This window comes from Callorhinus ursinus, unplaced genomic scaffold (genome assembly GCF_003265705.2).
Source record: "Callorhinus ursinus isolate GAN/ISIS: 27379988/994484 unplaced genomic scaffold, GSC_fseal_2.0 scaffold41, whole genome shotgun sequence".
Classification (NCBI taxonomy): domain Eukaryota; kingdom Metazoa; phylum Chordata; class Mammalia; order Carnivora; family Otariidae; genus Callorhinus; species Callorhinus ursinus.
In genome coordinates this window covers 4,820,489-4,838,181 of record NW_027397103.1, presented here as the reverse complement: position 1 = coordinate 4,838,181, position 17,693 = coordinate 4,820,489, and the positions used below count along the sequence as shown (strand labels likewise).

The 17,693-nt window shown below is 46.5% G+C and overlaps 1 protein-coding gene across 2 annotated transcripts in view; it reads right to left on the bottom strand.

The window, feature by feature from the left end:
- NOS1 (nitric oxide synthase 1) overlaps positions 1-17,693 on the bottom strand; it is a 102,808-nt gene that overhangs the window by 20,559 nt on the left and 64,556 nt on the right. For both annotated transcript variants that reach the window (XM_073881035.1, XM_073881036.1), the window contains exons 11-18: positions 15,515-15,616; positions 13,834-14,028; positions 13,333-13,418; positions 10,893-11,037; positions 9,460-9,564; positions 8,835-8,893; positions 6,042-6,158; positions 1,885-2,059 (exon numbers count right to left, since the gene is read on the bottom strand). In XM_073881035.1, coding sequence (XP_073737136.1) covers positions 1,885-2,059; positions 6,042-6,158; positions 8,835-8,893; positions 9,460-9,564; positions 10,893-11,037; positions 13,333-13,418; positions 13,834-14,028; positions 15,515-15,616 — 984 coding nt within the window. The remainder of the gene's footprint in view (positions 1-1,884; positions 2,060-6,041; positions 6,159-8,834; positions 8,894-9,459; positions 9,565-10,892; positions 11,038-13,332; positions 13,419-13,833; positions 14,029-15,514; positions 15,617-17,693) is intronic.

Below are 17,693 nucleotides of genomic sequence, written 5' to 3'. Positions count from 1 at the left end.
TATTATTTGGCTATAAAAAGCAATGAAGTACTGACATATACTACTACAATGTGGATGAACCTTAAAAATACGTGAAATGAGCCAGTTTCAAAAGACCACATACTATATGATTTCATTCATATGAAATGTCCAGAAGAGGCAAATCTACGGAGACAGTCAGTTAGTGGTTGCCAGGACTGGGAAGTTGGTGGGAGGACTGGAGGGGGTGGTGATAGCTAAAGCATACAGTGGTTTGTAACAGGCCCTGCTTCTGGGGTGCTCAAAGTGGGCTGACTGAAGTCAACCGTAGTGATCTCAAGGTAACAAAAGCCAAGTTATCACAATTTTCCTTGTCTAGGAAGAAATGCAGAAACAGTCTTGTAGACACAGCCTCCCCCCACAGATATCCAGATAGCTCAGGGGCCTCAGTTTCCCCTTTTTCTGCCTCTGTGCATTGGCATGCAGGATGGAAAGTGCCAAATGAGTGACAGGAGGTTGTAGAGTGTCCTTTCTCCTGCAGCTGCTCGAGAGAATGCATTCTGGGGTGGAGGAAGGAGCAGGTGAAGGTGGGGGGGGGGCGGTCGGCATTCACGGCTTTTTGTTTTTCCCAGGATGGCCAATCGAATCATGCCCCACATGCAGATAGAAGGCCATTATTCATTATTCTCCTGTGACCTTATGTCTAGAATCGTGCTGTCCAGTAGGATGTTCTATCATGATGGGAATGTTCTGGGGTGACCACTAGCTTCTTGTGGCTACTGAGTACATGAAATATGCAGCCAAGGAATGGGATCTTTAAATAGAATCTATTTAATATAGCTACTAAATAGAATTAAAAATCTAATTAAAAATGATCAAAATTTTATACATCCAGGATGGTATATAAAATGTATATGTAATTATTTTATGTAAGATAAATATATTTATGCAATTGTGATATATAATATTCCTGTCATCATATACAATATTCTATATTATAATTAAACATTTAATTATTTCTATGTATATATACACAGACATTTTTCATGCAACACAAGAGTCATCATTTTAAAAGGTACAGCTGCATGGTTTTTAGTGTGTCGAGAGAGTTGTGCAAGCACCACCGCTTATCCAGTTCTGGAACATTCTCACCCTCTCAGAAGAAGCCCTGTACCCACTAGCCAGCATTCCCATTTTCCACTCCTCCAGGCCCCGGGCAACCACGAATCCAATCTCTGTATGGATTCGCCTGTCCTGGACATTTCCTATAAATGGAAGCATAGACCTTTTGTGCCTGGCCTCTTTCACTTTGCAGGCTTTCAAGGCTCATCCATTGTGTAGCCGGTGTCAGTGTTTCATTCTTTTCATGACTGAATCATATTCCATTTATCTAGACATACCATCTTCACTTATTCATTCATCCTGTTGAATGTGAATTCATTTACATCGGCATTTAAATAGCACACGGGGCTAGCGGCTTCTATATTGGTCAGTGAAGATCTAGCACAAGAGGGAGAAGCTTGTCCAAGTAGACAAATTGGAGACCTGAGTTCCAGGGCGAGGCACGGACCCCTGGTGTGGCTAGCCAACTTTATGTTTTTGGTCTACTTGTCTACTAAATGTGAGGGAGGGACGAATTCCTCCCAGCTCTGAAATCCCAAGACTACAGTTTTTTTTTTTTTTTTTTATAGACGAACTCCCTATCCATAATGCAGGGGGTTAGATTCTGGGTGGAGAATGTGTGTTTTAAGACCACCCAAACTCATCTGAGCTGTTGAAAGCTGTATCCTGGCTGGATACATGGGGGAAATATTGGGGCTTCTCTCAAGTGTGTTCTATTTCTGATGGTGTAGGTACTCCGTCTTTGGAGATCTTAGGGGGCATGACTTCTCCCCTTAGGTCTCTGAGATCTGGGCCGGTGGTTACCTTGAAGACCTTCTTGGCCCAGGTCCTGAAAGCCTCTTCTTGCCCACAGAGCTCATCCCCTTCCCTCATCTTCAGGATCCTCTCTCCTCCCAGCTCCTCTAAGAGGGTGTCCACGGCATGTCCAAAGGCGCAGAAATGAGGGTAAGCCCGGGAGCCAAGGCCAAAGACAGAGAACCTGCCAAGGAGACAACAAAAGGTCCATGCTAGAGAACTGTGGGGCATGAGGGGGTGTCTGGTATTATGGATCCTATGTCCCCTCCACCAAATTCATATCTTGAAATCCTAACCCCCAACGTGGCTGTATTTGGAGATGGCACCTTTAAGGTGGTAACTGAGGTTAAATGGTGTCGTAAGGTTGGGCCCTAGTCCAATTGGATTTATGTCCTTAGAAAAGACACCAACATCACTTTCTCACTCTGATGGTGCAGAGAGGAGAGGCTATGTGAGGGCACAGCAAGAACGTGGCCATCTATCTGCAAGCCAGCAAGAGAGGCCTCACCAGAAACCAATCCTAATGGCACTTTGATCTTGGACCTCCAGCCTCTAGAACTGTGAGGAAATGACTATCTGTTGTTGAAACCACCCACTCTGGTATCTTGTTATGGTGGCCTGAGCAGACCCTGACATCTGGTTGTTTCTAGAAGGACTGCGTTTAGCCCATGGTGGTCAGACAGCCCTGAGCCCACCTGGGGAGAGCCATTTTAAAGTCTGGGAGCCCTTGGGGCCTCTTCTCCTTCCCTTCTGGTCTCTGTTAGGTGTGACCATCCTCAGGAGAAAATTCCCAGTGGTCCTGGGATGAGTTAGGGATAGCGATGACCCAGAACCACTGGCTTGTTTCTTGTGTGTCCCGTTCTAAGCCAGAGAAATTAGTCTACTTTTTTGGGAAGACTTGAATTCTATCACTGACACAACCAGATGAGTTTTAAGTATAAAGATAATGAAAATCATAACACAGCTGTCCTTGGGGACCTATATCAACAAGGAGATCAGAAGGACTTGTCATTCGATGGACTCTGAAAAACAAACTGAGGGTTCTAGAGGGGAGGAGGGTAGGGGGATGGGTTAGCCTGGTGATGGGTATTAAAGAGGGCACGTTCTGCGTGGAGCACTGGGTGTTATGCACAAACAATGAATCATGGAACACTACATCAAGAAGTAATGATGTAATGTGTGGTGATTAACATAACAATAAAAAATTAAAAAAAAAGAAGGACTTGTCATTAACACATCAAATGTTCACTGTATGTTAACTAACTGGAATTAAAAACAAAAACTTAAAAAAAAAACCCCACATCAAATGTTGGTGGGTAAACACATTCTTCTAAAAGGGGATGAAAGGTTTATAAATATGCTGACTCCACCCCTTGCGATGTCTATGAAACTAATTTGTTTTGCAAACCCTTTTTGCCTAGATACCACCAAGAAAACATGGGCGTTTGAATCAGTGGGGGTCAAGTTAATGAGATTTTCCTCTCTGTTAAGGTGGGCTGCCTTGACTGAGTACGAGATGGGAAGGGCTGTGTCTCAGATGGCCACTCTTGCTAGTTGACTGTCCTAGAGACACTTTATGTCACACTTTCAGGGCTCGGTCCTGGCTGTGGGTCTCAACCTCACTGGGACCAGAGCGACAGGTTGGTAAGTGGGACAGGAACACCGCACCCTACTTCTTTCCTAGGTTGGAGTTTTCTGCCCTAGACTGTCATCCCAGACAAGCCCAGGCATGGAGCTGGATAAGCTATTCCACGCTGGCTCTGGTTCTGCATCTGAATCTCTTTGTTTAGGATGAAGGGGTCAAGTTGGCCAAAGATTGAGATGGGGGATGCGCGGAAGGTGGAGGGAGAGCTGGAAGGGACTCCCACTCTCTCTGTCATTGGAGAATGCACTTGAGATGGGTCCAGGCATCTCGTCGATCAAGTGAGGGTTAGCTGAAGTTAACATCTGTCCTTGGACACCTACCCACATGCTTTCTCACTGAGCCTTTTGTCCTTTCCTGTCTTTCCTTCCTCTGGGCTTGTAGAGCCTTTCCAAGGAAAGTATGTGGGATTAGGCAGTGTTACCCCCCATCCCTCCTTCACCCGTGATCTTCCTAGAGCTGGATCCCTGTCCTCTTCCTCCAAGGGCAGTGGTGTGACAGGTAGGAGGGCTGGTAACCAGGAGCGGACTCGTTGGAGGGGGCTGGGAAGGAGCACTTTTGCCCCAAGCCCTGCCCCTTAGCTTCAGCCCAATGGAGATCGGAAATTCCAAGCACCAGTCATGACTTGTGGTTACAGCGTTTTTTCCTCAAACATGCAATATTTATGTTCACGGCATCAGCCGTACGTGACTTCCATTGATACTATTGTTTCCTTATGACTACTGTTTAACTTGCTTTTAATTTGTACTCGCTAGCTTATCAAACCCACTTGTTTTCACTAACAGATGGCTCAGGTGATTCATTCATTAGTATGTTTTCTGGTACACCGGAAGACCCGCATCCCAGTTACTTCCTAGACTCACGTTTCCACCACGATCTTCACTTCATGATTTCAAACTTCCCATTGTAAGCCTCCAAACCAGGAACTGGCAAACTTATACATGGGGCTAGAGAGTAAATATTTTTAGGTTTCTAGGCCAAGAAGCAAAATTGAAGCTATTATGTACACCCTTACATAACAGACAGAAAACAAATTCCTGCACATTTTTGTTGAGAAAATAAAAATAAAAAAAATTATTATTACAGTTATTGAGGATAATGTTTTAGTACTATGTCTACTTATGAGGCTAGAATTCCTTTTTCTGGGGGGGGGAGATAGCGTTTTGCTGAATTGAGATTCAACGGTAATGTCTCCTATCATCAAGGGAGTTGCAAATGTTCAACTATAAAAACCATTCCCAGCTCACGGGTTGTGCAAGAGTACAGAGTGGCCGGGCTAAATGCACCTGCAGGCTGTAGCCTGCCAATGCCTGCCCGAAGCCATGATAGATTTAATATGGAAAAAATGGGTCTGGCTCTCAAAGTATAAAACTGATGTTCAATGTCAAGCTAAAACAACGCACCGATGTCAAACCCCACAGAATGAATAACACCCAGGGTGAACCCTAATATAAATTATGCACTTTGTGTGATAATGATGTGTCAGTGTAGGTTCATCCGCTGTACAAATGTACCACTCTGGATGGAGATGGTGGTGGTGGGGGAGGCTGTTTTTGTTGGGGGCTGGGCAGGGAGTATAAGGGAAATCTCTGTATCTTCGTCTCAGTTTTGCTGGGAACCTAAAGCTGCTCTAAAAAAATAAAGTCTATTAAAAAGGGCACCGCTGGACATAAAACTTCAATATCTAGGACCCCTGTGATGTGAATCCTCTACCAAGCATTGCTGTGAGCAGGTACGAGAAGGTTCAGTTGGCAAAGGTCACGAAGATTTGTGGCCAGGCCCGGATACTGGGCTTACATTAGCCTTGTGTTGACTAACATCGGCAAAATCAAGGATGTGACATCCAGTTTTCTTTCTTTCTAAGTGCTCACTGAACTCAATTCACAACTGTTGAAATGCAAAATATCTGTCCGTGTTCTACCTAAAATGACCTCTTGGTATGTGACCACTGTACTTTGGTAAACATGGGATTGGGCCAATATTTTTGAATCTGACTGTACATTAGAGTCACTTGAGGAAATTCAGAAAATAAAAGGCAATGCTTGGTCCCAGTTCTAGACCAATTACATCAGAATCTCTGGAAATGGGGCTTGGTTACTGGTATATTGCAAACATCTCCAGATGATTTTGATGTGCATTCAGGGTTGAGAGCCGCTGGGGCATGAGCATCCAGGGTTGAGAGCAGGGTGTCTCCAGAAGCTTCTATTAGGTGTAAAACATATCACCATGAAGGGTAGTTCATTGAGTAGTTTCTAGGGATTAACATCCTTCAGAGCACATGATATGCTGATGATGGGGTGAGATTTGGGCAATGGAGCTCCGAGAGTGTGTTTAGGAAGAGGTCACAGGACAGCCCAGCTAGTGTGCTTTAACAGCGAGGGGGGAGTCTCCAGACAATGAGAGTGCAGCTGGTTACTCATGAGATGGATGGGAATAGAAGGGAGACCCCCTAACAAAGAGCCCACTTTGCAACTGAATCCAGTTCACCAAGATGTCTTCCCTGATGCCCCCAGCCCCTGCTCACCTCACGTTTGCCAGGGGCCCGGCACTCTCAAAGTTGTCTCTGAGGTCTGGCCCATCGCCCGATGATTTATGGGAGTCAGAATATGAGGAAACGCTATTGAATCGGACCTTGTAGCTCCTGCCAAAACAGAAGAGAGACTGTGAGCTCTGGCTTGGAAACCCTCTTGAGCTCAATACCCCAAAGGATCTTCAAATGACCAGTCCCGTTTCTAGGACTTTCTCTTGCATGTTGAGACCATAAGGCTTCTATGGACTCTTCCAGAATGGATCAACTTACCTTCATCCATTGTGATGATAGCTAGCCATCTGTACATGACACCACTTGTATTTAAAATGTTTCTGACCACACTCGACTCAGGAATCTTGAGAGCAAGATGGTCAAAATGATTTAGTGGGCAAAAAGTCACGAATAGAACAGACCATCCCCTAACCATTAGACCACACTTCCTTGCTTCCCAAATTGTAACGAGCACATGAATCATCCTGGGATGCTGTTAAAGAACAGATTCTGATTCAGCAGATCCAGGCAGGGTCTGAGGTTCTGCATTTCTAAGAAGTACCCAAGAGATGCCAATGCCGCCCATCCCCAGACCTCACTCCGGGTAGCCAGGAACTAACTTGTGCTGTCCGCTATGGTAGCTCTGTGTATCTATTGAAATGTAAAGTTAAATGGATTCAAAAGAAATACAGTTAAAAATTCTGTTCCTCATTTGCACTAGCCATGTGTCAAGTGCTCAGGAGCCACATGGCGCTAGTGGCTGCCATATTGGATAGCACAGCTATAGAACATTTACGCCACCCTAGAAAGTTTTATTGGATTGTGCCGGACAACTCCCATTCAATACTCTCTCCATCAGGTTATGGACCTTGGACATTTCAAGGAGCTGTCACCTTTCCCATTTCAAGGAAATAGTGGAAAATGTTCAGCACTGAGACGTGGCACGAAAGGAGATTGAATTTCTTATTAAACTCTTTTGAAGGGGAAGGAAGATGTCACTGGGATGGAAACCCCAGCACGAGAGGCTCGGGAGCCTTGAGACTTCAAAGAAAGATCCGGTTTCCCTGTTCTCCTCCAAAAGTGGGAAGTGTTGTTCTCAGGCAAAGCAAAAAAAAAAAACAAAACATAAAACAAAACAAAATCCCAAGACAAGAAAGCAAAACAAAACAACTCCCCACAAACAAAAGATCAACACCCAAACCAAAACAAACGACTCAACAGACAAATCTGAGTGCAAAAGACAAAAAAAGGCATTGCGCATTCTGGCAGGCAGGGCTTCTGAGCTGGACGTTCTTCAAAGTTTTCGTTCCAGCATCAGGAAAAGTTCTAAATATATGTAAGTGTATTTTCTGCCCTAAAATAGTCTCACATTGAGTCATTTCTGCAAATAAGTCATGCAACATATCAGGGGGCGGCTGTGTTGTTAGTGTGGGAGGGATGGTTAATGCTTGTGGGTTAAAAATAACAGCACATGTATTTGTATGAGGTTTGAGGCTTTTCCAAATGCTTTCCTCTTTGTTTTTATCCTTTGATCCTCTCAACAACTCCCAGGGGTGGTTGGGGCAGAGCCGGTTTCTCCCCATTTGGCAGATGAGAAAGACTGAGGTCCAGAGAGGTCAAATGCCTTGCTCAAGGTTGCTTGGTGAGTTAGTGGTACAGCCTGGTTTAGGACTCAGGTCTCCTTGAGACTCAGATGTGGCCTTGGATGCTTGCACATTGGGCACACACACCCGCATGCATACATGAACACGAGGCATACATATGGGCACACGCGTGCATGAACATGTGTGCACACAGACGGGCACACCCCCACATGCACACACGCACACACACTCTACCTCTGCTGGCTGTCACGGGTTGCAGCCAGACTGCGGACTCCTGGGTCACCTTGGGGGAGGGGAGGCCCTTTACGGGGAAAGAAACGCAAGGGTTCCGGGTACCTAGAGGGGAGAACGGATGGTGCCCTCTCTCTCCCTGAAGGAGAGGTGAGGGGGAGCCTGTGGTGGTCACCTGGGAAGGAGAGGGGCAGGGAGAGCGAGGACAAAGATGGCTGGGCAGGAGGGACGCAGCTACCCCTTGGATATGGAACGTACGTAAGCTGGGCAACAGGTGCCTTGCTAAGGAGAAGTGTTGGTCTCCCAAAAAGACAGCTCAGCATGCATGCGCCCTCTGTTCTTTGCTTTATGCGGGACTTACAAGCTTTGCAAGGGTACTCATGATTACAGGTCACCTTACGAAATATCTTTAGAACCCAACCCCCCATTGGGACGCAGTTTCACCATGAATATCTTTTGGCTACAGGCTGGTTTTTTTTTTTTTTTTTTTTTTGCTTTGTAAGGTATTTTATCTTCTGAACTCAACCTCTATGTTAGCTAGAATTCCACCACGAGTGTCCAATGGAACGGTTCTAGGGAAAGAAGCTCATTTTCACTGATTTCGAACGTAGGTTTCCAAAGAGGAGAGATAATAAGAACTGGTGTTTACACTTAGGGGCTCCTGAGTTTTCACAAGATGCTTACATCTATTTACTCCCTTGGTTCTTACAAGTTAAGAAGTTAAGGCAGGTATAACCAGCCCTATTTGATGGAAAAAGAAACTGAGGCATGGGTCAGTGAAGTCACCCAAGGAGCCAAAACATCAGCCCCAGTGGACCCCAGACATCTACCAGGTAACATTGCTCACGAGTGGAGCTTAGATCACAAAAACCAGCCAGTACTCGAATGTGAACCCCAGATGCCAAAAGACAATCTCCAGTTACTCCCCGAGTATGTAATGTGACCCTGGATATTCACTTACTTCCTTTCCTCGTGCATAGAGTTGGGGTGCCTCATTTCCATCAAAGCACAGCCAAATTTCTGGAAGCCAAAAGAGATGAGTGAAATGTGAGGCAGAGATTTAGGAACCCGGAACAGGGTCGGGCACTGAGCGTCTGGAGTCCTGGCTGGCACAAGTGGAGCCTGATGCCTCCGGGGGCCAGGATGCTAGACACGGTCAGGGGTTCGGGCTGGGCAGCAGCGCTTGAGCTGCAGGTGCGTGTGGAAGGACCCACTGATTAAGTGACTACAGGGGTGGTGCTGCCACCCCCAGCCCACACATCCCCACTGTGGCTTTCTCTTTATAAAAATATTGTCCCCACTTCTCTCATCTGGAGCAGGGGATGCCAAGGTCCTGATGGGAGCATCCATCCCAAAGCAGGAGCTCACTCGGGTGACAGCATTTTCACTAAGGATTGGCTAATCAGTGGACACCAAAACACTGAGGTCTTGGAATTGTCCAATCTTTGTGGAACTTGGATCCAAATCGAAGTCATGGGCTTTTGACGCTCTGGGAGGATTTGCTGCTGACTGGCAGGTGTTAACTGCTGTCCCTCCTTCTTGCCCCTAGTGGAGAACATGCTAGAACAGGTGGAAGCTCATCTTACCTCCCCATTCTCAGGGGGGTCTCCATTGCCAAAAGTGCTGGTAACCACCAGGACCAGAGTTTCATGTTCCAGATGTACAATGTCATATTCTTCCATGGACATCACCTAGGTGGGTGAGGGTGAAGGAACAGGCAGGGGGGGAGGGAGAGGAAGGGAGAAGGTGACAAGGAGAAGAGTTAAGAGAGAACAAAAAAGTGATGGGGAAAGGAGAAGAAGAGAGACAGAGGAAAAACATGAGTCATCTTGAGCCATCTCCTTTGGAAGGAGAACCAAAAGTTCTGGGTGTCACTATTTCAAGGGTAGAACTAAAAGCTTTTTGGCAGTGTGGGACCTTTCTATGGTCACAGTGGCCTGAAGGACCATAAAGAACCTGGGGGCGATGGTGAAAGGGGTTGGCCTCCTAATAGAGATGGATCTCGATGGAGATCCTTGGGCTTATAACCAACTGATCTTGGAATCTTCTTGACCACATTTAGGCTGGGAATGGCCCGGCTGGCTCTGACCAGGTCTGCTCAGCCTCCTTGCTAATCCTCCCTCCACCAGCATGGGACCTGGGCCAACTAAGTCTGAGACCCTTGTCATAAAGAAGATTATTGTCCTATATCTTAGCATCTCTTGAACAACATTTCTCCAAGTAGGTTCTGGGGAAGCCCAGTCTCCTGAGAGGCTCCTTGAAAATAAGTGAGCCATGAACAAACATGCTTATATTCTAACCCCTTCTCATTTGGAGATTAGAATACAGTGGACCTTGAACAACATGGCTTATATTCTAACCCCTTCTCATTTGGAGATTAGAATACAGTGAACCTTGAACAACAATAAGTGGGTCCACTTATTCGTGGATTTTTTTCCAATAAATACAGTATAGTACTGTCAATGCATTTTCTCTTCCTTCTGGTTTTCTTAACATTTTCCTTTCTCTGGCGTCCTTTACTGTTAGAATACAGTATATAATACATACAACATACAAAATATGTTAATCAACTGTTCGTGTTATCAGTCAGGCTTCTGGTCAACAATAGGCTAGTAGCAGTTAAGTTTGGAGGAGTCAAAAGATATATGCAGATTTTCAGCACCCCTGACTCCCATGTGTTCAACTGTATGGACTTGCAAATTGAAGGCTCTGATATTGAACTGTGTTTAATGCAGGGCTTCCCAAACTGACCCCAGAATGTTTCCTCATAAACCCTCTAAGATTTGGCTCTGAGATGGAGTTTCATTTTGTGATTCCTGGACTCTCCTGGAAGGTCATGGAAAGAAGGGCATCAAAGTCCCTTGCAATTTATATGAATATGCATGTGCATGCCAATGGGCACCTTGGGGTGTGCTTCCATCCATCCTCAAAGGTTCTTCTCTGTTGACTTCCCTCTCTCCCCTTCCCAGCTGTATATTTACCATGAAGAAGCAGGGATCTGGCACTGCCCCATACCCACCTTGGCATCAAAGGCGTGTTTGAAGATCTCGCACAAGGTTTTAGCATAGGCCTGCGACTTGCCTGTCTCTGTGGCATAAAGGATGGTTGCCTTGACCCTCTTGGCCATTGCCTGCCCCATGAGCTTGGCCGAGAACTTGACAGCTCTGGGGAGAAGAGGATGGAGAGGAAAATGGGAAATGTAGAAAGGAGGGGAGATGCCAGACTGGGGCTTTTGGGCAAGAACCATGATCCTTGAAATGTAGTGGGAGAGAACTTTCTCTCTTGATCTTTGATGGTTTCAGGGACACTAGAAGCCTGAATTTAGCACCATATTGACCCCTTTATTAAATCCCTCCAGAGCAACTATTCATGAGCTAACACGGTTGGTTAGTTTTGTTAATTTGTTGCTTGGTTGACCAATCCCAGTCTTGAGAACCTTGGTTTGCCAAGCATGGTCCCCAAAGATGATCATTCATTCATTCATTCATTCATCTAACATTTGTTGGGTGCTGAATCATGTGCCAGGCATAGTTACAGGAGCTGAAGAACATAGACAGCTATCTGTCATGGAGCTTACATTCTAGTGTGTATGTGTGTGTGTGTGTGTGTGTGTGTGTGTGTGAGAGAGAGAGAGAGAGAGAGAGAGAGAGAGAGAATATCATTAATAAATCACCAGGTATTGAGTTAGAAGGAATCTTAGAGGTTTATAAATCCATGAAGGAAGGACTAAATCAGGCTTCATCTTCAGGGTCTTGCACAGAGCCTGATAGCTAATAGGCACTAAATAAATACCCATCAAAAGAGGGAATGAATTTTAAAGATGCTGTTCTCACTGAATCCCTGGGGAGTTTAAATATCAAGTCTAGGCTCTTTCCAGCTAAATGGAAAATTCAGAACCAGGGTTCCTTCCTTCCTGTCAATGAGGGCGTGGGGGTGGCAGACAGGCAGAGGCCCAGGAATGCCTGGGCTCACCTTCTGAGCCAGCATCCCTGGTCTAACGAGGGACCTCAGAGAAGACAAATTGCTAATTACTCCCATCTGGGGATAATTGGTGGTAAATTCATTTTTTTGAGAATCAGGGAAACCACCCACGGTGCAATCCGAGCTCAGGGGGAGAAACAGAAAAGAATAAAAGGTGTCTGGAGGATTCCCTTTGAATGATTGGAGCATAAAAAAGCATCTATAATTAACTACCATTGTTTCCACCCCACACTTAATAGTGCAATTAATGTTTTAGATTTCTTCCTCCCTTTTCTCCCCGAAACAGTTGAACTGAACTGAAGCCCAAGGCTGCCCTCCCCGAGAATATCTGTGATTCTCTTGTTAGGGAAAAAAAATGGTTGCTGATGTGTTCTTGTGTGGCTGGAAGATGGGGTTAGGTGGAAGGAGAGAGGTGGCATGAGCCATGTTAATGGAACAAGGACCTAGGTCTGGAGTCCCTGAAGGACCCACCGGTGCCTTGCTTCTGGGGTTTGTGGCATGGCTGGTGTCTGTTGTCCCTCTAGGGATTGTACGCAGAGAGTTCTGGACCTGAGGGTGCAGATGGAAGAGTCGCTCAGTGCGCACCCAGAGCCTCTGCCGAAAGGTTATCCCCATTAGATCATCTCGGTCAGCCCCACCTCACTCGTCAGCGGGTTCCTTGGTTGGCCACACACCCTTCAAGAATCACTGCTCTTCAGTGGCTTGGCCCATAACCTCTTTCTCTCCCTTCTTTGCTCAGTTAAGTCTATTCATCTCATTCTTTAGCCCAATTGTCATCTTCCGAAGGAAGCCCTCTCTGACCTCCCAAACTCGGTTAGCTCTGTTTACGGCACCATGAATCACTCCTCGACAGCACTTGCAATGTTTACCGTATTTGTGTGATTCTTGGAAAATGAATGGCTGTGAGCTTTGACAGAAACAACATCGATCTGGCTCATCAGGCATCGCTGGAGCCTAGCACAGTGCCCGGCACAAGGTAGGCCCTCGGTATTCATTTGTTGGCCAAATGAATGAATGAATGAATGAATGAGTGTTGTTAGAGTTCAGCCCTGGGTGAGAGTCCTCTTGAGTTGGCTCATCCCAGTTCCTCCCACCTCTGGGTTCAGTGACTTCCTTGTAAGTAGCTTGAAATTGGCCACAGTGGGAGTATTTATACCATGGAAATTGGCAAATGTTACAAATTTATTATTATTATTAACAGTACCATTGTTATTATTTTTAGGAGACCTGGTTTACCAACATGCCATTGCCTCCAAGACAAGAATTTAGGACACCGAGGTGAGGTTGGGAAAGAAAAAAGTTGAAGCAACCTCCACATCTCCGACCCTGAGGCAAAGAAGGTGTGAGGGCGTCAGAGAAGATGAAGTCACATCACATCACATGAGGGGTCAGAGGCACAAGCATTGCCCAGCCTCCTCTTCCTGGGGCTCTCTGGGTTTGGAGGCACTTCTATCCCCCACCTACTTCAGGAGACTTACTCTGCCAGCTTCTTGAAGCCGATGGCTCGCCGCTTTGTGGGAGTCCCATTGGTACCCTTCCAGACGTGGGTGTTCCAAGGCTCAGGCTGGGAAGAGAGGACTATGGTCACTGTAGTGAGGAAGTCTAGCTCCTCTTGGGGGACACTCAGGACTTCCTGGGTGCTTGTGGCTGCCCAGCTTTGTCCAACCCTCGGCCCTTGAAGGGACTGATTCTGCTGCTGGTGACCCCAGGGGTCCTTGCACAGAGTAGCTGGTCCAGTCTCCCTGCATTGTCCTGCTAGACCTTTCCACTCAGCCCTTAATCCCTCTCAAACACTCTCCTGGGGGACCCCAGTAGTCTTTGAGCTAGAGCTGTGCTGGCCAACAGGGTAGCCGCCAGCCACATTGGCTATGGAGCACTTGAGTGCCCAAAGAGTAAGTCTGAATTCAGACATGCTTGAAGCAAAACATGCATCCCAAATATTGAAGATTTAGCACCGAAGAGGCAGGGAGGGGCAGGACCTGGTATTCGAAGGAGGGGGTGAGCCGGTAGTTGAGCATCTCCTGGTGGAAGACCGGGGTGATGCTGCCAGACATGGGGGGCACAATCCACACCCAGTCCGCGGGGCAGCCCCCCCGGCAGCGGTATTCATTCTCCATGTGCTTAATGAAGGACTCGGTGGCAGAGTGGTGGTCAACAATGGTCACTTTGTCACTCTGTGGGAGGAGAGGGGACAGGGAGTCAGGAGGGAAAAGAGACTGGGGTATTTCGGGACTCTGCTCCCCATCGAGCAGCGTTTCCCAGAGGGTGGTCCCGGAGATGATGTTAGGCGGTTTAAAGTGATTCTCTGCATTTCCCTCTCAATTACACCCAGGGGAGAGTCTCCTTTTGGTGCTAACCCATTTTCAACGCCTCTCTTGCCAATTTTCCTCTCTCCTTCCTCCCTCTCCCCCTCTTTTTCACCAGAGAGAGGAACCTCAGGCAGCACTGAGCTAGAATTTAACAACTCTGTATTGTTTTCCTTGTGTTTATTTGTTTATTAATTTATTTAATATTATAATTATCTTCTATTTATGGCAACTGATGCTGACCCTTCATTTATGGTGCTGATATAAAATCCTCTTAAAATAAAAATTTTTAAGTACTCAGGAGGAGTTTATTAAAATTAAAACACAGAAATTGCTGTAGAGGAGGGTGGACTGCATATCTGCGTAACCAGTCCCCAGGGCCCGTGCTCGTTGGCTGGTCTGGATTCACACCTTGTCTAAACAGTGCTTTCCCTCTCTGCCCACAAACCCTTGCCCCTTTCTGCATCTTCCTTCCTCAGTCACTCACCCCACTCACATCTCTCTTATCTCTGGCTCCCTGGTCTTCATGTCATTCGCCCAGTCCACAAACTACGCTCCATCCTTCTCAACGACTCCCGAAAACCTCACTCCCCCACACTTGAGACAGAAGAGGGGACTTCCTTCCCCCTCATTCCATCTCAACCTGTCTCTTCCCTGGTATATTCCTCCATGTGTCCCTTCTCCCTACGCCTGACATTGGGGCCCACGGTCCGTATTCATGTCTATCCATGACTTGATCCGTTCATTCTACTGTATGTGCTTTCCATGGATGTCTAGAAGGGCCTAGCTTCCCAGACTCTCAACCCCCAGAGGATAGAGCTGGTCTCTGTTACAGAGAGGGATCTCTATTCTATAGTCTACTACAGACTTCTGCCCGGGAGAATACCAGCTAATGCCTGCCACCCTGGCATAATTATTAGCGGTGTCTTCCTTTTGCTCTCAAATTATCATGATTTAGATAATAAATTCTACAGCCATCCTATGTAATACCACCTACCACAGAGCCACACACTGAGTGGGCCGATATGCTTCTGATAATGAAGATGGGTATTCATGTCTGTTATGTGATAGTCTGAACCCCCAAGAGGTGGAAAGACACAGAGGATGCCTGCCATCCCAATTCTAATTCAACAAGTCCCAATGCCCCTCCCCCATCTATTCATCTCTTCCTCAAACGGTCTCCACCTAAGATCCAAAGTGGAGACCAAGGCATGTATGCTGGGACGTAGACCTTGCTGGCGGACAAATCCCCCCGCCCCAGGTAGCAAAGTCTCTTGACCTTGGGCTCCAAGCGTGGGAAGGTTTTATAGCTCCCCCTGGAGACTAGACAACCAGGATGTGTGCCTTGTGCTACCTGGAAGCTGTAGAGAACAGCAATGTTGATTTCCACCAGTGCCTGGTCCTTCCACAGGGAGGACGTCTTCCTCATGTCCAAGTTCATCTTCTTGGCCACTTCCTGAAAAAGGAAGGAAACGCAGACTCACAGGCTAGGCCACCTCTGGAGAGACAGGGCTAGCTAGTGTCACCAATGAACTTCTTCACTAATTATTCAACTCCCTTCCAGACTGACAAAGTCACTCAAAAGACTTTTCTATTGAGAATCCACTGGTAGCAGAAAAACCAGAAAGACTTGGGTGGCCCTTTTATTTTTGAGCTTACCTTCTAGTTGGGGAGAGAGACAGTTAATATTGTGATAAGTGCTAATTCCTAGGGAGAAAAAAAGACAAGGAAAGGAGATTAAGAGGGATGGGGGGCCGGATTGAGCCAGGATAGTCAGGGAAGACCAACTGTGGAGGTAGCATATCAGGTGAGACCCAGACGATGAGAAGAAGCAAGGTATCTGCAGGTGTGCAGAGGGAAGGTGCTAGGCAGAGAGAACAGCAGGTGCAAATACCCTGAGGTGGGATCAGGCTTGCACCGTCTGAGATATAGAAAGAAGACCAGTGTATTTGAAGGGCGGGGGGCAGTGAGCCAGGGGAATTGGTGGGAGAGAGAGGCAGGACTGGATCATGCAGGATTTGGGATAAGCCTAGGAGTCAGGATTTCATTCCAAATATCACGGAGAGGGTCTTTGGAGGGTTTTAAGCAGAAGAGTGGGTCTGGAAGTGGCATCATCTGCTTTCTAGAAGGAAAAGCTCTCCACCGATCCTGCTCCACACCTAGAGTAGCCATACTTGGGATCCAGACCATGGGTGCTTTGAGCTCAGGGGGACACCTGCCCGCGTCTGTCTGACAGATAAGGAAACTGAGGCTCAGCAAGGTCCATAGAGCCATTTGGCCTTGGAGCTGGAGCCCAGGCAGACGCATAACATCCAAGACGTGAGAGCAGCTCCCCAGCCAGCACTGGAAACAAACCAACTCCTGACATGTTACAGTTCAAGCTGAACCAGGGGCTGATGTCTGGAGTGGGGAAGACCCAACAGCAAATTCCTTAATTAGAGCCTTGCTTTTCCTTCCTCTGTCAATTCTAGTCACTTGTGGGAGCCCAGGTCTCATTATGGGGCTAGGAGGTGACAATTTCTCAGGTTTGGGTAAACTCCTTCCCAGCCCAGCTGTCAACATTTATACAGAACCGTGGTTGGACCAGGAGGGCTGGCGCGGGAGCGCATCTCATTTAAGATACTCGGGGAGGACTCCCTGCAATCGAAATGTAAGCAGAGATCACGAAAGCAGATCTCATATTAACTCATTCTTTGAAGCTGGGGTGTTAGGTTCTGCTGTGGTCCTTTGGCAGTGACACATCCACAGAGAGAAATAAATTTCCTGCTCTACATAAATACATACAAAACTTGAGTTATTTTATGAGAGAGGAAAGCGTATATAGCCATTATGCTGCTCTTGTCACTTCTACACCATTACTTTGGTTACAAGAATGGAAAGCAGTTGCAGGAAAAAAAAGGACTCTATGATTTTAAAAAAAATCCCCAAATGTGACTTGGGCCACATCTACGGAAATTGCCTGAAATGTCTTTTCCTTTCCTGCCAGAAGTTTGCAGAGATCAATGGCTACCCAGTAGAATCTTCTGGGGAGCTTTGAAAAATGCTGGTATCGAGGCTCTATCCCTGAGCAATTATATCCGAATCCTGGTGAGTGGGATGCAGGCATAATAAAGTTCCCCAGGTAATAATTCCAGTGTGTGGCAAGGCTGAGGACCCCTGGCTTCCATTTCCAAGCTAATAACCATGGGATTTGGGGCATATAACGTTGTCTGAGTTTTAGGTATACAAATTTAAGGCCTTGGTTTGTTTGATACATTTATATATTGCAATATGATTACCACTGTTAGTTAATACCTCCATCATGTCACATAATTATTATTTCTTTTTCCGTGGTGGGAACAATTAAGATCTAGTCTCTTAGCAACTTTGAAGTTTATAATTCAGTATTGTTGACTATAATTACTCTTCTCTGCATTAGATTTCCAGAACTTATTTATCTTTTCGCTGCAAGTTTGTACCCTGAAACATCTCCTCCCTAACTCCCCCACCCACGAGCCCCTGGTAACCAGCATTCTAGTCTCTTTTTATGAGTT